Genomic DNA, 17,420 nt, shown 5'->3' on the forward strand with positions numbered 1-17,420 from the left:
GTGAATCTACAACACGCAGGCTTGCTGTGCACTAGCTTGCAATGTAGACAAGACCCAAGTATCACTACCTACCAAAACCCCACTAATGGGAGCATTAAGAACGGGCCTGAAACCTGCAAGCCAAGCCTCTAGGTCCAGACCCATAACATCCGGCTCAGTGGGGCTGCAACCTCTCTATCTGCAAATAGGCACATACACGTATACAGAGAGCGAAACAGTCCCAAGGAAGAGCAGGAGAAACCCGGCTGAGTTCCAGTGGAATGAGCTGGGACCAGCCTGTCTGGCTGGATTTTGGGCTGTCAGCCTGAATTTCCCAATCTTGTGGCTGGAAGTCGTGACTGTCAGAGTTCCCATAACAGCTGTATGATGTAGGAGCTGAACTAGCCCAGCTGTTCCCCCGGGGAGGAATAGGGGCCTGTGTGCTACAGTGTTTCCTTACCTTTCTCCTAATGGATGGCTGACAGCTTCGGTCATTGGGCTAGCACAGACCCTGTTCCTTCTGTTCCCACTGCAGGCATTTCGAGTGGCTGAAGAACAGCTGGGCATTCCTGCCTTGCTGGATGCTGAGGATATGGTGGCTCTGAGGGTGCCAGACAGGCTGAGCATCCTCACCTACGTCTCCCAGTATTATAACTATTTCCATGGACGGTCACCAAGTAAGTAGCCCATCCCCTGGTGTGCCAGGCACCCTGCTCAGGATGGAATTCCACCTGGTCCTCCCACCCAGGCCCACCAGTCTGCAGTGAGGAAGCAGTCAACATTTAAGCAAATCAGATAGCTGTTAAAATCTCCTGTGTGCATGCACCCCACCTTCCCCAGGCACCCAGGAAACGGGCTTATGTGAAACTTGGAGACTGAAATTTAGTGTTGACACGCCTAGGCAAAAAGCTCCTGTGGGAGCTGAGTGTATAGGCTATCCCCATGTAAGCATGGTTATACCGGCATAATTGCATCTACACTAGGGCGTTGGCCAATTTAGCTACGTCAGTAAAAAATCACATCCCTAGCTGACATAGTTCCACAGTAAAACTTTTAAGCGTAGACTTGGCCTAAGGGCTTCAGAGAATATTATTCTCACATAACCGAGTGTATGTTAACTACCATCCATCGGGATTTACATGCACATTATGATAGATCTGGTTTGTATCTGGCTTTGAACTATTACAAATGAAATAATACGAGAAGCCAAACTCATGGGTTCTCCAAAGGACATTTTGGAGAGGTGACATTTGGGGTGTGAATGGCTAGGAAGGTAGAGCTCCAGCTGGAGAATGTGGATCTGGATTATGAAACCAGGTTTTTTTCAAATAGCTGAATGTTCTCTCCACCCTCCACTTCGTTCTTTGTCTCGTGTTTTTAAATCCATGTCAAAAAGTGAACGCCAGCCAGAGTGCTTGTGCAGCACGGTGGGCTTTGTGCCAGGTTGGGGTCTCTCCTTTCACCCCCAGGGGAACTCGCCTACCACATCATTAAACACATCACATTTCTGTACCCTCCAGCGTCCTACAAAATGTTTCAGTTGCGCTGAGAACATTGGGGTAAGTGTGTGTGTCCAAACCCACAGGCGTGCGAGGAATGTGCCCTCTGACACACAGCAGACTCTGAAGTCCAGCGGCAGTGACCCCTTGACTTCTGTGTCTTGTTTATTGCATATTCCTCACTGACGCCAGTCATTCTTTGCAATCCTGAGACCAGGGAATGGCTAATATGTACTGAGGCTGTGCACTGACATTAGAGCAGGACTGAAGTTCCCTTTGCTTGCACTGGGTTCTGGGAGTGGGAAGTTTGAATCTAGACCTTTCACTGTGGCCCTGCTGGTCCCTGCGGTGAAATTGCACTTGCTATTTGTTTGGATAGCTTGCCGAAGTCTCCTCTGCAGGACGCCACTTTCATACTGCTCCATGAATCGCTCTCCCTCTCTCGTGGCGTATTTACAGCTCTCTCGGGAATCTTTTTTTCAGATGGCTATTCCTTCACTTGGCTTTAAAACCAAAATTGCAGCTAGAATAATTCTTTGCTGTGTCCCACAGAGAGCGTGAAGAACTATATGGTTCAAAAAGGGGTGGGGGTGTGGAGGGAAAAGAACACACTTGCAGGATGGCCTAAATGGCTGAGCAGCCCTACCACTTGGAGTCAGGCTTTGTCATAACCAAACTGGAAAGCTAACTTAGCCCTGCCCCTCCCGGGGGCTGTCCTGCAGTTGTTCCCTGTTCCTGATTGGAGTTCTGGGGGCATTTGGCCGTTCTCTTTTCCCCTCCCTGCTTATTGCAACCTTAGGGAGTCCTTCCCACCCCCAAACAAGGAAGAGAGAGAGGAAATCGCTCTCGTATCTAGCGAATGCATCCCAAGTCTTTGAGTATTAAATCCTGTTTGTTTCTGCTTAGTGGCTCCCATGGTGCCTCCCAGTTCTGGTCACGCTGTCATGGAAAAGCCTACTGACTTTAGGAGGAAGGCTGGACTAGTGATTAGGGGCCTACCCTAGCACTTGTGAGACCCCGGTTCAAGTCTCTGCTCTGCCACAGACTTCCTGTGTGACCATGGGCAGGTCACTCAGCCTGTCTGGGCCTCAGTTCCCCATCTGTACAATGGGGATAACAGCACTGCCTTACCTCACAGGGGAAATGCATTAAAGATTATGAGGCACTCACATATTTTGGTAATGGGGGTTCTATAAGCACCCAAGATAGACATGCTGAAGGCCACTAACTTGCCCAGCCTGGGGGAGAGGTGTTTTTTACATTCCCTCCATCAAATTTCCCAAGAGAAATGGCCCTTTAAGAAAGTCCCAGCCGCTTCCAAGATGGAGAGGGATCAGCAGCTACCACTGCCGGATGCACCTCCTTCTCCTCTGTTAACTCACTTGTTGCATCTTGCCCCAAATTCAGGTGCAAGCTTATGGAGAAGCCCAGGTTTCCCTGTGTTTATATAGTACCTAGTGGGGCCTGCTGGGGACCTTCAGACATTACTGTAATACAGATCACTTCCAGGCCTATGTTTCTGGCTTATGCTCCTTGTCCTTTATGCCAGTTGGAGGCCTGTCTGGAATCAAGCGTCCCACTTTTGAATCGAGCGAGGAGCCACCTGGGAAAAAGGCCATTTCGGAACCTATCAAGCTGACTCCTGTAAGTTCACCAGCATCTCCACCAGCTGCAGCCAAGATAAACCCAGCACGTCCAGGGCAGGATCTGCCAAAGGAAAATCCTCCAGTGACATCGGTAAGAAAACAGGATTCTCCTACTCTGAACCGGCTGGTAGGCGTTGGAGACACTCATGACAGGCTAGAAGGCCTCAGCCAGCTGGGGATTGAGTCCTGACCCACTGTTTATGATCCACCAACTCTCCCATTATGGGATTAAACCTGGAGGCCCTACTTACCACTGGTGAGAGGGCATCTGCATGGTTACCAACAAGCTCATGTTCAATCAGATGGCAATTGGACTTGGGACTCTCCTTGCTTGTCTAGTGGCTATGCCACCCAACTGATAGATCCAGGCTCTGTACCCTGAGTTAGATGCTCTTTGTGCTGGTGATTAAATTCAGCCCTGCTGCTGACTCTCTCCCCATTTGGGATCGACGCCAGACTTAGTTGACCTGGATTAGCCCAGGGAGGGGTGTGTGCTGCCTGGTGGCAAGAAGGGGGAGCATAAAATCTCTCAACACTGATGTGTTTTTGCCCTTAGGGTAATGCTGTATGTCCTAATACGTTAATTTGTACCGAGAGTCCAGGGTAGTGACAAATGCTACCGTCTATACAAGAGCAAACTTGGTGGGGTATCTAGAGGCTTGCCACAATGATGCCAAGCACTAGAATGTGGTGGTATAGACCCTAATCATGTGCAGCATTGCAACAGGTGTGCTAGTGACAGAGATTTATAACACCAAAGAGAGCGAGAATCCACCTCCTCTTATCTTTTAACAAAAGAAGCAAAACATGGCAATAACCAAGTTCTCCACGGTGCACCCGGTCCTTGGTGTTGCTGGTGAGATTGTCAGCAAGGATCCTGATTAGTCCTGGTTGTGGTGGTGGGTTTGTTAAATGGTATTAGCACCTCTAGGAACTTAACTGGGACCACTTATATCGTTTTAGATTTGCCACCAGATAGCGTTCTGATGGCAGTGGCTTCTGGCTGCTGTCAACCAGGGCTGGATTTGTTCCAGGGACCTTGTGCTAAAAGGCTCCTTGTCCCATTGCCGGGCTCCTGAGCCATTCAGTCCCCCCTGTAGATAACTTTTTTCCTATTTGCTTGCTGCTGTTGAATGGTCCAGTTTAGACAAGACTGCCTGGCATGTTTTCAGCTTCGTACTGGGCTGATGGCTGTCGCTGCTGCTGTTTTCTCTCTCCCCAGAAGAGGATCCTGGTAGACAGTGGTAATCTTCGTAGCAGCAGCTGTGCCATCTGTGGGAATCACGTGCACCTGGTTCAGCGACACTTGGTCGATGGGAAGCTCTATCATAGGAACTGCTTCAGGTAGAGTTCCAGGGGCGGGGAGGCAGGGTCCACGCCCAGTGAAGGGTCAGCCTGGCCTCTTTCTGGACAGAGAGCCTCCCACAGCTGCTGTGTAGTTCTTCCCTTTGCCCAGCTGCCTGTTAACCTCAGCGACTTGCTGTGTTTCACCTACAGTGAACTTCTGGAGACTAGGATGGCTGCTTCTTGGACAATAGAAAGGCTCTTCAGAGCCGGCTTGGTGGGGTATGCCTGACTTGCAGCATTAGGGAACGTACACTGCTCCTTGTTCAGATGTTACTGGCAGCCTCCTCTTGGGGCCTAGGTTATGACACTGATGTGGTAAAACCATCCATGTCCAGGGGAAGCCCATTGCACTGGCTCACTGTCATCTGTACCTCTGACAGGTGGTGATCTGAGTGGGTCACTCTTATTGGTGTTTATGGGTGTGTATTGCAGCGTGGCATATGGGGGCAGCATGGCACTCACACTGCTCCCTTTGGTAGCAGTCTGGCTTTTACGTGGAGCTCCTTGCACTGATGGCCCTTCCCAGTCCTGTGTGTCCATGTCTCCCCTGCAGTTGGCTGCTGAGTTCATCTCGGTGGCACCCAATTCTCTGGAGAACGTTTCCTAATAGTTTGGAGGTTTTTTTTTGCGACTGTCCATAGGTGCAAACAGTGTTCCAACACTCTACAGTCTGGGGCCTACAAAACCGGGACCGAACCTGGTACTTACATCTGTACCAGCCACCAACAGCCAACCAGTCTCTGGAATTCCGGACCACGTAGCATAGAGAACAAACCTACCATGACCTCAGGAGATCCTCAAAAGGTATTGGTGAAATCAAGTCAGTTAAACAAAGGCACCAGTTCCACCTCCGATTCCCCCAGCTCCACCATGCCATCCAGGTCACCTGCTGGCAGCCGTTCTAGCTCTGGTCCCAAAAGCCTAAATGCTCCATGGTCCTCGTCAGCTGGGAATAAATCAGATTGCCATGAAGGTACCACTTCACCTTCTTGGACAGCATCAGGAGCAAAAACGCAGCAAGCCCGAAAGAAGTTCTTCGAGTCCAGTGCGGGTACTTCAGAGTCTTTGACTGCCAAATCGCCGGCTACTAAAGATGGAGGCCTTCCTCCCCTTCCCTCTCAGGCAGCTAGTAAAAGCACCTCTGGCATACGCTTTTCTGGGGCAAACTCAGGCGGCACTGAGAAGGATAAAGCACGTCAACATCTCACGCTGGCTCTTCCTGGATCAAATGCCACTGCAGACAGGCCAGGAGGGGTCCGTTCCAGTGGTTCCCCGCTGCCCAGCAGGTAAGAACCTCTGTCTTTCAATCATCTATTCCTGTGAGGGAGGGGAGGCTGGGAGAAACCATGGGAGTAGCTAGAGCAGGTCTCTTTCCATTCTCCCTTTCATCGACTGTGCGGGGCACATGGGAGACGGATCTTTGGAATGGAGGCCAGTAAAGATGACTTTCTCTGTAAAGGCTCACAAGACTCTTCCTGTTTGCTTTGGCAGCTTTTCTCCCACTGTCTCCCCCAGGCAGAGTCCTGATCACAAAATACAGGCCAACAAACCAGGCCATACAAAAAAAACAGAGCATGCGGTCATTGAACCTTCATCCAAAAGTCCAGGAAACAAGGTGGGAGTTTGGGCCGCCACGCAGAATGGAGAGAAGGGCCCGGCCACCCTCAGACCTGCCGACACAGGGCGTAAGCCTGACTGGAAGGACACCAGAGGTGAGAGCGACTTGTTACGTGGTTCTGGGGGCTAGGTTATGGTGTTACACATGTTGTGAATTTCCCCTCTTACCAGAAGTGTGGCTCCTGGGCTCTGCTCTCTGAGATCGAGACAAGAAGTGGACCACCAAGCCTGGCGCTTTCATCTGTACCCGTCACCAACGCACACTCAGCTGTCTGAGCTCTGGGACAGCTAGCACAACATGGATCCATCTGCCCCAGGAGAACAGTATCTGTGGTGTCCCTCCGGGGCAAGCCTGTGGAGCAGTCTCACTCATTGAGGAGTCATGTAATAGAATATCAGGGTTGGAAGGGACCTCAGGAGGTCATCTAGTCCAACCCCCTGCTCAAAGCAGGACCAATCCCCAATTTTTGCCCCAGATCCCTAAATGGCCCCCTCAAGGATTGAACTCACAACTCTGGGTTTAGCAGGCTAATGCTCAAACCATTGAGCTATCCCTCCACCCCTGTCTTGGGGTGTCTTGGGGTTTGAAGTGTCCTAGCTGTCCTACTACACTGGCTTGTGATTTTGTGAGATCTCACAAGTTAGTTGAGCACAGGAGACCTCCCAGGAACCCTTGTGGTGATTTTGCGGTCTAGAAGGTGGCACTCGGTCCTCCAAGTCAGTATTGAACCAGCAACTCAGCATGGTGTCTTAAGCCCAGTTCTGCTGCAGGTGTCGTACTCTGGATGAAACATAAAATTGATATCCTGACCCCTTATGATTGTATGTCTCTCTTTGGAAGAGTTACCTGTATTTTGAGCCTTGTCCTGAGTAATTATATGCCACCTACATATAGTTTCTCCTGAAGTTTCAAGTGAGATACCATATTTTTCACATCCTGCTTTAAGTGGTCAGTTTTGCATTACTGTAGACTGTTAAACAGCTGCCCGAGTTAATCTCCTGTGTGGCTGCATTTCTGCATGAATAAAGAAGTTTCTGTATAGGTTTTGAAGTGCTTTGGGATCCTAGGTGCTATATATGTTGTACAGGTTATTTCTCACCTGTGGGGCATGGGCAGCTGGCGTAGAATGCAGTAGGAACAAGAGCACCAATTTATTCTCCAATTGTGTGGTCTTGTCCTGGGCTCATTTAATCGAAGTAGCCAGCTCAGGGGTTATCATGACCTAAGATCCACAAGGAGCTTGGAATTCCCTTATTCTGGGTCTGCAAAGGGAGGGATCTGGATTGTAGCAGATCAGCTGGTTGGGTCAATTGTAGGTTTCTTTACTTGCTGTTTCTCTTCCAATAGGAGGAGTGAATGCCAATGAAGATAAGTCTGAGAACCCAGCCTCCTGGCGATCCATATTGAAGCCAGTGGCCAACAAGTGAGTGTCCCAGAGCCATCGGTTTTCAGTGGTGAGCGTATGAGAGTGTGGGAATGTCTTAGCTCCACTGTGCAGTCAGAAGCCTGCATGCGTGAGGGACCCGAACTCTGGCATTAAACTCTTCTGTTTTTAACTCCTTACTGTGACAGAGTGAGGGAATTAGTGAGAAGAGCTGCTTGGCTTTTGCTTTTATGGGCAGGGCTGAGGGGAAGGAGATCTCCTTCCAGCTCACTGCACCTGGAATGGGTGAATCTTCCGTCTTACTGCTTTGAGGGACCTGGGCCCTGTTTCTGTTGGAAGATCACAGACGGTGGAGTCAGGAGCTTTGCTGAAGACCGAAGCCCAGCAGATATACGACTTTCTAAGTTGTATCTTTCTCCCTTGCAGAGACTCCAATCAGGGTGTTCCTAAGAAACCTGTGGACAGCTCCAAGGTGACGAACAACATAGCCCTGAGCCCAGCACAGGGGAAGGAGAAATCACCTTCATCCATTGCCACGCCAACAAATAAGGACACTGGTAAGATGGGTTATAAACATAGTACGGAGGGAGCTTTGCCAACCTTTTCTCCAGCCATCCAGGGCAGTGGCATGATGGGTTGGGAGACACAGCCAGAGTGTGGGATACCAGAAATACAAGGGGAGAATTCAGTCCTTGGCTTCCCCTCCTCCACCCCAGGCTGTCTCCCAATCTTCACTTGGCAGGATCAGCCTCAACTGAGGAAGAGGAGCCAGTCTTCATGTAATCTCTCTTGCTCCTAGCTGGGTGGGAGGCAAGGTTTTGGCTACTGTTTAGTTGTATAATTGTGTGCATGGGAAGATGAGGCCACTTGGCCACTGTCGTCCTCCCTTCATGGTCCCATGGCTTCTTTCATGCTCTGGTGCATCTTTGCTGTGGATGGTGGGTTTTAATCCGTTTCCGTGGGGGTTATGTCCTTTGCTTTGGAATCACTTCCATGTTGGCCCTAGCGTCCGGGGTTGTAATGCCCTGACTATCTGCAGCCATGGCGCTGGTGAGAGACAATAGTGCAAGGAGCTGGGGCCTGGCAGCAGTTTACAGTAAACCCTCTAGTGCTCTGAAGGAGACCCTCCCAGTGGTCCTGGGATTTACCCTTCAATCCTCAAGAGCCAGGATCCATCCCTTTCTTTTGCCCTGCTGCACTGTTACTTTTTTCTCCCCTTCCCCATCTTGCTGTCCCTGGGACTGAAAAAATGGAGGAATGCATGGAACACATGAGACCAGGAGGCATGGACGCCTTAGAAATGTGGGTGCTGCTTAAAGTCCACCCGGGGAGAGAAGACAGCTACCAAAACACCCGCCCGTCCGCAGGGAATTGAATCGCACGCACTGTTCTGTGGCTGGTGTATGAGACTAGCACTCCTAGCTGTCGTCACAGTCAGCACAATGGAGTAGGAAAGGGTGCCCCGTACTGCTGGGAGCTCACTGATCGCTTGCTAGCCCATTCCCTACACCATCGGCAGGGACAGTTTTGACTTGCCATGTCTCCCCCTGCAAGTTCCAGGAAAGGGTGTTAGTCATCCGAATTTGTGATTGATTAGTTGCCGTCTCCATCTCCACCCTTTGCACATGCCAAGGGATCTGACTTCTTAGTTGGGGGCGGGTGTTCAAATGTGTCCTGGCTTTTTTTGAAGCGTGTGCTGGGGTGGGGTAGAAGATGGAACGCTTGCGGCCAGTGATGCTGTGGGTTTGTCTTGATTGCAATTGAAGATGTGGTTGTTGACGTGCCCATCAGCGCAGCATCTGGGACATTATTACATCTACCGTTATTCCGAATCAAACACTGGGTGTGCACAGCAGAGGAGCCCGACGCTGCTTTGTGGGGATCTAGCTGTTGGGGAGAAAAGTTCTATTGTAGAACTGTATGTATCATGGAAACTAGATGGAGGGTAGTTCAGGGGTCTGTAGCTCTTCAGATTGTGAAGAGTGTATCCAGTACTGCTGTTGATCTGGGATGGCATTAGAGCTAAGAGCAGAGGAGGGGATTACCAGTAGGGTTTAGTTGGAGGTTAGAGATGGGGATTGACAGGGACTGGCTCATTTTGCTGGGGGGAGGGTTGAAGCCTGGTGCATTTCACACCCAAACCGGGTCTGTGCTTTTTAATTTAGTTCTGTCTGCTGCGCTGCCTCAAAAGAAGAAACTGATCCCTGACAAGGATCTTCTCAATGACTGGCGAAAATGGGGAGAGCCTCCTGTCCCTGCCAAGGAGAAGGAGTCAAGCCAGTCAAAGCGGGTTTCTGCTCCAGGTAAGAGTCCTTCTCAAGAAAGCCGTTTTCTCCTCTGGGCAGCCTGTCAGCAGTGCTTGCAAGTGAGATACTAATTCCCTGCTGTGTCCAGAGCTCTCTGCTGTCAAGCCTGCCTCCATAGCCTTGTCTTCGCTAGGAAAAAAGCCGTCTCTCTAATGTGTTAGGGAACACAAGCTAGCTAACGTGTTCGAATCTTTTAGCCTGTGGTAGCTGGTTGAGAGAAACCCCGGTTCAAGGATTGACCTCGCTAGCTATCATGCATTAAAACTACAACTGCCCTGTCTTCATTAGGCTTTTAACATATGTCCGCTAGCACCTGTTTAACATACTATTTTTGTCCAGTGTACACGGGCTCACCTGTTTCAGCTTTCATGTCTAGACACACCTTGGTGGCCACTACTCCCACTTCCCAACATGATGCATTTCAGACGCAGAGGTTAAAGCCAGAAAGGACCACCAGATCATCTAGTCTGACCTGCACATCACAGGCCATTAAAGCCCTCCCATTGAGCCCAATAACCTGAACTGGTCATGCTGCTTCTCCAGGAGATGGCCTTCGGAGCTTAGAGACTCCGATGATGAATAGCTGCCTTTCAATAGCATACTGACCAGTCTCCGAGATGGCATTGCATAGGCCAATCTACAGGCCTCTGCTCCAGCCAGTTTCTGTATTGTCCTTTCAAAAAGGCAGATGGCATTTTCCTGTACCACTACCTGCCGCGCTCCTTTCGCATGGTCCTGAGCTATGAATTAGGGAAGAGGTTCAAACCTCCTTTCTAGAGGCTAGATAGAGAGTCCCTTTAGAGCTTCCAAATCGCTTGGTACAGAGAGCTGACTGGTCACAAATGCTAACTTTATTACCCCTTCGTTAATCGTGTCTGTCTATCCCAGTATTCTAGGTCTCCATTCTGTGGTTGATACTAGATAACACTCTCTCCTTTGTTGCAGGTAATGTTTTCTCTTATGATTAGAACACAGGGCTAAGAGTCAGAATACCTGGGTTCTGTTTCCAGCGTTGCCACTAACTCTCTGTGGGCAAAAAGAAAAGGAGTACTTGTGGCACCTTAGCGACTAACCAATTTATTTGAGCATGAGCTTTCGTGAGCTACAGCTCACTTCATCGGATGCATACCGTGGAAACTGCAGCAGACTTTATATACACACAGAGAATATGAAACAATACTGCCCCTCTGCCATTTACATTGGTCAAACTGGACAGTCTCTACATAAAAGAATAAATGGACACAAATCAGATGTCAAGAATTATAACATTCATAAACCAGTCGGAGAACACTTCAATCTCTCTGGTCACGCAATCACAGACATGAAGGTCGCTATCTTAAAACAAAAAAACTTCAAATCCAGACTCCAGCGAGAAACTGCTGAATTGGAATTCATTTGCAAATTGGATACTATTAATTTAGGCTTAAATAGAGACTGGGAGTGGCTAAGTCATTATGCAAGGTAGCCTGTTTCCCCTTGTTTTTTCCTACCCCCCCCCCCAGATGTTCTGGTTTAACTTGGATTTAAACTTGGAGAGTGGTCAGTTTGGATGAGCTATTACCAGCAGGAGAGTGAGTTTGTGTGTGTATGGGGGTGAGAGAACCTGGATTTGTGCAGGAAATGGCCCAACTTGATTATCATGCACATTGTGTAGAGAGTTGTCACTTTGGATGGGCTATCACCAGCAGGAGAGTGAATTTGTGTGGGGGGGTGGAGGGTGAGAAAACCTGGATTTGTGCTGGAAATGGCCCAACTTGATGATCACTTTAGATAAGCTATTACCAGCAGGACAGTGGGGTGGGAGGAGGTATTGTTTCATATTCTCTGTGTGTATATAAAGTCTGCTGCAGTTTCCACGGTATGCATCCGATGCAGTGAGCTGTAGCTCACGAAAGCTCATGCTCAAATAAATTGGTTAGTCTCTAAGGTGCCACAAGTACTCCTTTTCTTTTTGCGAATACAGACTAACACGGCTGTTACTCTGATCTCTGTGGGCAGTCATTTAGCTTGCCTCTGCCTCAGTCTCCCTGTCTGTAACATGGACATAAACCTTGCATCACAGTCAGACTGTGACCCTGAATGAATGTGCTTTGGGATCCTGGGGTGGAAGTTTTGCCTCCAGCATGTACAGTACTATTAGATAGCCAAGCTAATGGGATGCTGTGTCTTCCTGTGACCTGCTGCATGCACTGGCTGCTCTGGCTCCAAGCCCGTAGGCAGAGGTGATTTTGTGGGGCTCTCCTCCCTAATGGGAGGCGCTGCAAAGGCTGCACCAAGGGGGCTGCTTGGGAGATGTTTTTCTCGCTAAGCTAGGTCACCTCATTTGTGGAGCGCCACTGGCAGGCTGCCCACGGCAGGACATTCCCCACAGAAGGAACCTTCATAAAGGGGTGAGTGCCAGGCAGCGCACGGGGCCGGGCCCAGAAGGGAAAACCACCTGACGCAAGGCCGTGTCAGAATGCTGCTCCAGAGTGAGCAGTAGTGCAGAGACAGCAGAGGGTCAGTTACCGCCTCCTTCCCCCCTGACTCCGAAGAAGCAGTAGAACCAGGAAACCCACGCCACTGAGGGTCGGGCTGGGCTGAGAGCTGCCCTCGAGCTCCACCCTAGCTTGTGGTCTCAGGCCTGTGTGTTTGGGGCTCCAGTAACGGGCTCTGTGACTGCTCTTCGGGGGCCCCCCAGGCTATTTTAGTGGGTCTCTTCTGTCAGTCTCCTTGTGCATTTGCCAATCTCGCACTCCTCCCCCGCTCGTGGGCAGGAGGTTTTTTTATAGGTCGCTCTGTCTTTCCACCCGCTTGTGCATGCGCTGTCTGGTTAGGTGTTTAGATGTCCCCCAGCACCACAGCGTGTGAGGCCGGAGCCGGCAAGACGGCAACTAATCAATCACAAACAAATTTGGATGACTAACGCCCTTTCCTGGAACTTGCAGGGGGAGACGTGGCAAGTCAAAACTGTCCCTGCCGATGGTGTAGGGAATGGGCTAGCAAGCGATCAGTGAGCTCCCAGCAGTACGGGGCACCCTTTCCTACTCCATTGTGCTGACTGTGACAATAGCTAGGAGTGCTAGTCTCATACACCAGCCACAGAACAGTGCGTGCGATTCAATTCCCTGCGGACGGGCGGGTGTTTTGGTAGCTGTCTTCTCTCGGCTGGATTTTAAGCAGCACCCGCATTTCTAAGGCGTCCATGCCTCCTGGTCTCGTGTTCCATGCAAACCCCCCGCCACTCCCATGGGGGAGGAGTGTCAGAGCCAGGTCTACAGACTTGGGCTTGTGCTACAAATCGCTCTGTCGATGTTCAGGCCCTGGCTGGTGCCTAGGCTCTGAGCCCAGGGAGGAGAGTGGTTGAGTGGAGGGAGGGAGAGGGCCCAAGTCTGTAAATCCAGGCTTGGTGTCTTGCTGTGTAAACACACTCCAATGACTAATCCGAGGTCATGCAACAAATTGAACCCAGGTCTCCTGATGACCAGGTTAATGCCCTAACCACTGGGCCATCTGTCCCATCCTGGTCTCTGCTGCACCTTCCTTGTGAGTGCACTGATCCGAGCTTTGCTTTCTTTGCTAAAGGCCAGTAAGATGGGTACAGTGACACTTGCACGGCGAGAGTCCAATATTTCTGACCAGCCCTTTGTTAATTCTTTGTCACTATAAATATTCTGGGAACTATACAAGGCGGAGGGAAAATTTGTTTCGGTTTTGCTCAGAACCGAGCTTGGCATTCATTCCAGTGCAGGGCTTTTATAACCCCCCACTCCGGTCCAGGGCTGTCCTGGGCCCCTTTAGAACCACGTCAGGTTTAGCTCTAGAGGACTGGGTGTCTACTGGCTACCGAGGGAGTGTGCTGCAGCGTACGATGATTTGACGGACTGAGAGCAGGGAATTAGTACAGGGCTCGTGGATCCCAGCGTAGGGAAACGGCCGATCCCAGTAGGGTATGGACAGTAGCAAGAAGCGGCTTGTTGCACTGTGCTGGCTGAAGTGTGTGTGTGTCGTTGCTGCCCTCTGTTGGATGGAACTGGATCTGCTCCTGTCTCGGATCCTCTGTAGCTGTCTGCAGCATTGCTATAGCTGTGTTGGTCCCAGGATAAGAGACGCAAGGTAGGTGAGTTAATATCTTTTACTGGGCAGACAGAAGTGAGTCCAATAAAAGGTAAAAAGAAAAGGAGTACTTGTGGCACCTTAGAGACTAACCGATTTATTTGAGCATGAGCTTTCGTGAGCTACAGCTCACTTCATCTCACGAAAGCTCATGCTTAAATAAATTGGTTAGTCTCTAAGGTGCCACAAGTCCTCCTTTTCTTTTTGCGAATACAGACTAACACGGCTGTTACTCTGAAACCTGTCAATAAAAGGTATGATCTCACCTACCTTGTCTCTCTCTGACTATCTAATCACCTAGTGGCTGCTCTACAGAGGTGATATCGTGTGTGTGTGTTTGTGTTTTTTTTAATTTCTAGTTAAACCGCCAGCTCCAAAAATCTTCCAGAGCCTTGTGAGCGATGAAGTGGCATCCCCGACCAAGGTATGGTGGAGTGGCAAAACAAGGCTATCATAATGATCCTTCCCCAGAGACTGCCTTTATGGTTCAGTTCAGTCTGGGGCCCCCTCCTTTTCACTGCTGATCTTACGGCTGAGGTCTTCTTGCACCGGCTGGGTTATAGATGAGGTGAAGGGGCTGCATCATGACTGGTAGATGCTACTGCTGGTGATGGCTGTGCCGTGCTGATCTATGTGACTTCTTAGCATGGCCCATTGTGTTGCCAATTACCAGCTCCACATCTTCTCTGACTTTGGTGCCTCCAGGATGTGGTCCCAGGGGGAGATGGTCCATTCCAGCCTGTCTCCTTTTGTTGTTTCCCTGCTCCACCCAGGCTGATGGGTGGCATGCGGGAAGCAGGTAGTATTAGTTTCTAGCCTCCTGTGACTTTGTCCCTCAGCTCCAAGAAGACTACATCCCTGAGGAAGAAATCCAGGAGAAGGTGCGAAAGATCGAAAAGCAGCTGGATGAGCTGGAGCTCAAGGGAGTTGATATGGAGAAGCATCTGCGTGACTGTGAGGGAGGTAAGGGAGGCCAGAGAGACCATCTCAGCTAGAGTTGGGAGGGATGAGTCTAGAGTCCCATGGTCAGTGTCCTATCTACAGATGCATTTGGGCTGGTGGCTTTGATCCTAGTAGCTCAAGCAGTGTGTAGGACCCTTGAGATGGCTTAAATGTAAGGCCTGATAAAACCCTGGGATGAAGAAATTCCAACTGGCTCTGTCCATTTCCTGGCACGCTGTTCCAGGAACTTGCTGCTCTATTGCCAAGTGACCGAAGGTTAGTGAAGTTCAGGAACTGAAAGGCTGCTCCTGACCTGTCTTAGGGAATCCAGATTGGACTGTCTGTCATGGACTTTGCCCAGGGCCATCCCTGTTGTCAGAATACTTGATAAGCTTGTTCAGGTTGGCACAGAGGGGCAGATTGCATGGAAGGTGAAGTGAGCAGCCTATGAGGAGAGTCCTTGGCCAGTTTACTTGCATCTGCCCGTGACGCTCACTGTCTATAGCTTGAGTAACAGGAGCAATCTGTGATGGGAACAATACATAACCAACTATCTGAGGCTACTTGTGACTAGCGTAGGTTATCTGGAGCTGTCCTAGGTGGATGGTCACTGATGACTCTTGTAGTCAGTGCATTGGGAGTGGACGTACTGTTTGTCTCATCTGCAGATGATTCAGAGGATGCTCTCATGGTGGATTGGTTCAAACTGATCCACGAGAAACAGCTGCTGCTGAGACTGGAGTCAGAGCTGATGTACAAGTGAGTACAACCAGAAAGCTGGGCAGTCTGCCCTGCCCATAGACAGTGAGCTGACCCCTGCAGTGTTGGGGGCTGGAGAATGGGACTTATTGGGGGACGGGGAGAGACAAGGAAGGCTTGAAGGAATCTCTTGTATATCTGCCAGCAGCTGGGGGTACTAGCTGATGGGGCATCAGTACAGTAGAAGCAATCCGTACTATACTGGGGTGCTGTGAGGCAGAGCTCGCTCACAGGTGGGGTGGGTTGATGGGGGCCCCCCCCCAGCCCCATGTCTGGGTGTTAGGAGAGAGAGCGCTTATCTGTGTGCCGTGGGACAGCCCAGGAGCCCCCTCGCCCTGGCTGGGTCCTCTCCTGAGTCCTGCCGGATAGTTTGGAGAGCAGCCTCCAGCTCCAAAGCCGCGTGTGAGAGTCCTGCTTCGGGGTGAGGCAGGAGAATCACCTATTGCCTCTCTGGGATCTTGCAGATCGAAACAGCAGAAGCTGGAGGAGAAGCAGTGGAATATCGAGAGCGAGCTGAGGCGCCTAATGGACAAACCAGGTAAGCGAGGCAGTCCCAGCAAGGCTGCCATCCCCCACGTGAGCAGCTCTGTGCCAGCCCTTGTCTCTGCATCTTGCTGGGATTCTACTCTGCAGAAAGAACAGGAGGATTTGTGGCACCTTAGAGACTAACACTTCTATTAGCGCACAGACTTTTGTGGGCTGCAGCCCACTTCATCGGATGCATAGAATGGAACATATAGTAAGAAAATATATATATATAAAAAAGGCGGAAGTTGCCATACAAACTGTAAGAGGCTAATTAATGAAGATGAGCAAGGCTGTCAGGGCCTCCTGACCTCCCCTCCATGTAACCCAGCCCAGGGGGGAGAGCAGTGCCTCTGGGGGAGGGGACCAGGGGGTTTGTGAGGAACCTATTGCTTTTGTAGGTAGGCCTGTGTCTTGCTTATAGCACAGAGGCCGGGTGTCTGGCACAACAAGCATGCAAGTAACGTAGCACTGGCTCCGTGGACCGAGCCCGAGTAGCATGGCTGAGACCGATTTCCCCTTGTGTTGCACAGAGGAGCAGAAGACCTACATGGAGAAGAAGCGGGAGAAGGAGCTGCTGGACTCCTACTTGAACACCGTCAATGACAGAAACAATATCGTGGAATGTCTGGATGAGGACAGACTCAGGTACAGGACCCCAGGGCAGTGGGGAGAGGGGAAGGCAAGACAGAGGCTGCTTGTATCCCACCGCTCCTCGTTCCAGGACAAATAGGATCTGAAGGTTAGAAAGTGTCAGGTTTGAGGCTGCGTAGTTCCCCCTCTGCCATGTCCCTTCCCAGTGTGGCGCAGGAGGGGAAAGGAATGGGGCAGTGAACAGAACGGAAGCTGTCGGTAGCGAGGGATGGAGGAAAGGGAGAGACAGGAGCAGTGCGCCATGGAAGGATTGGGGGGATGGGATAGGGAGCTGAGAAGTTGGGAAACCTTCTCCAGGGCATGAGCCTGGGAACCCTCCATTTACTGTATGAGCCAAGAGCATGGATCACGCTGTAAAGTTTAGCTTGGGAGCTGGATGATCCCAGAGCTGGGGGGTGGGGGCTGGGTTTGTGGTTTTGATTTGTGCCCATCTCTATTGAGAACAGCCCCCATGTCTCCCTTGGCAAAGCTTGGGATTCTAGGGGCTCCTCTTAGCTTGCGGCCTGGCCTCCCCAGGAGCCCTTGGTGGAGCCAGACCCTGTAACTCTCACTCAGTTGTCTCGCCTTGATCTGTAATTTATGCCACTGACACCTCACCAATAGGACAACGGGCCCACGAGTCTCCTCTACAGAGACCTCCGCCCCAGAATGTGCTGAGTCTGGATG

General features: G+C 50.6%; 1 protein-coding gene across 2 annotated transcripts in view; it reads left to right on the forward strand.

Moving 5' to 3' along the window:
* Positions 1 to 17,420, forward strand: part of MICALL2 (MICAL like 2) — a 34,783-nt gene that overhangs the window by 14,194 nt on the left and 3,169 nt on the right. For both annotated transcript variants that reach the window (XM_084641645.1, XM_084641646.1), the window contains 13 exons: positions 515 to 656; positions 3,028 to 3,215; positions 4,347 to 4,468; positions 5,113 to 5,757; positions 5,963 to 6,183; positions 7,437 to 7,512; positions 7,900 to 8,030; positions 9,639 to 9,776; positions 14,234 to 14,298; positions 14,714 to 14,837; positions 15,485 to 15,575; positions 16,040 to 16,113; positions 16,634 to 16,748. In XM_084641645.1, coding sequence (XP_084497771.1) covers positions 515 to 656; positions 3,028 to 3,215; positions 4,347 to 4,468; positions 5,113 to 5,757; positions 5,963 to 6,183; positions 7,437 to 7,512; positions 7,900 to 8,030; positions 9,639 to 9,776; positions 14,234 to 14,298; positions 14,714 to 14,837; positions 15,485 to 15,575; positions 16,040 to 16,113; positions 16,634 to 16,748 — 2,132 coding nt within the window. The remainder of the gene's footprint in view (positions 1 to 514; positions 657 to 3,027; positions 3,216 to 4,346; positions 4,469 to 5,112; positions 5,758 to 5,962; positions 6,184 to 7,436; positions 7,513 to 7,899; positions 8,031 to 9,638; positions 9,777 to 14,233; positions 14,299 to 14,713; positions 14,838 to 15,484; positions 15,576 to 16,039; positions 16,114 to 16,633; positions 16,749 to 17,420) is intronic.

The sequence above is a fragment of the Lepidochelys olivacea genome (genome assembly GCF_965140295.1).
Source record: "Lepidochelys olivacea isolate rLepOli2 genome assembly, chromosome: 10".
NCBI lineage: Eukaryota > Metazoa > Chordata > Testudines > Cheloniidae > Lepidochelys > Lepidochelys olivacea.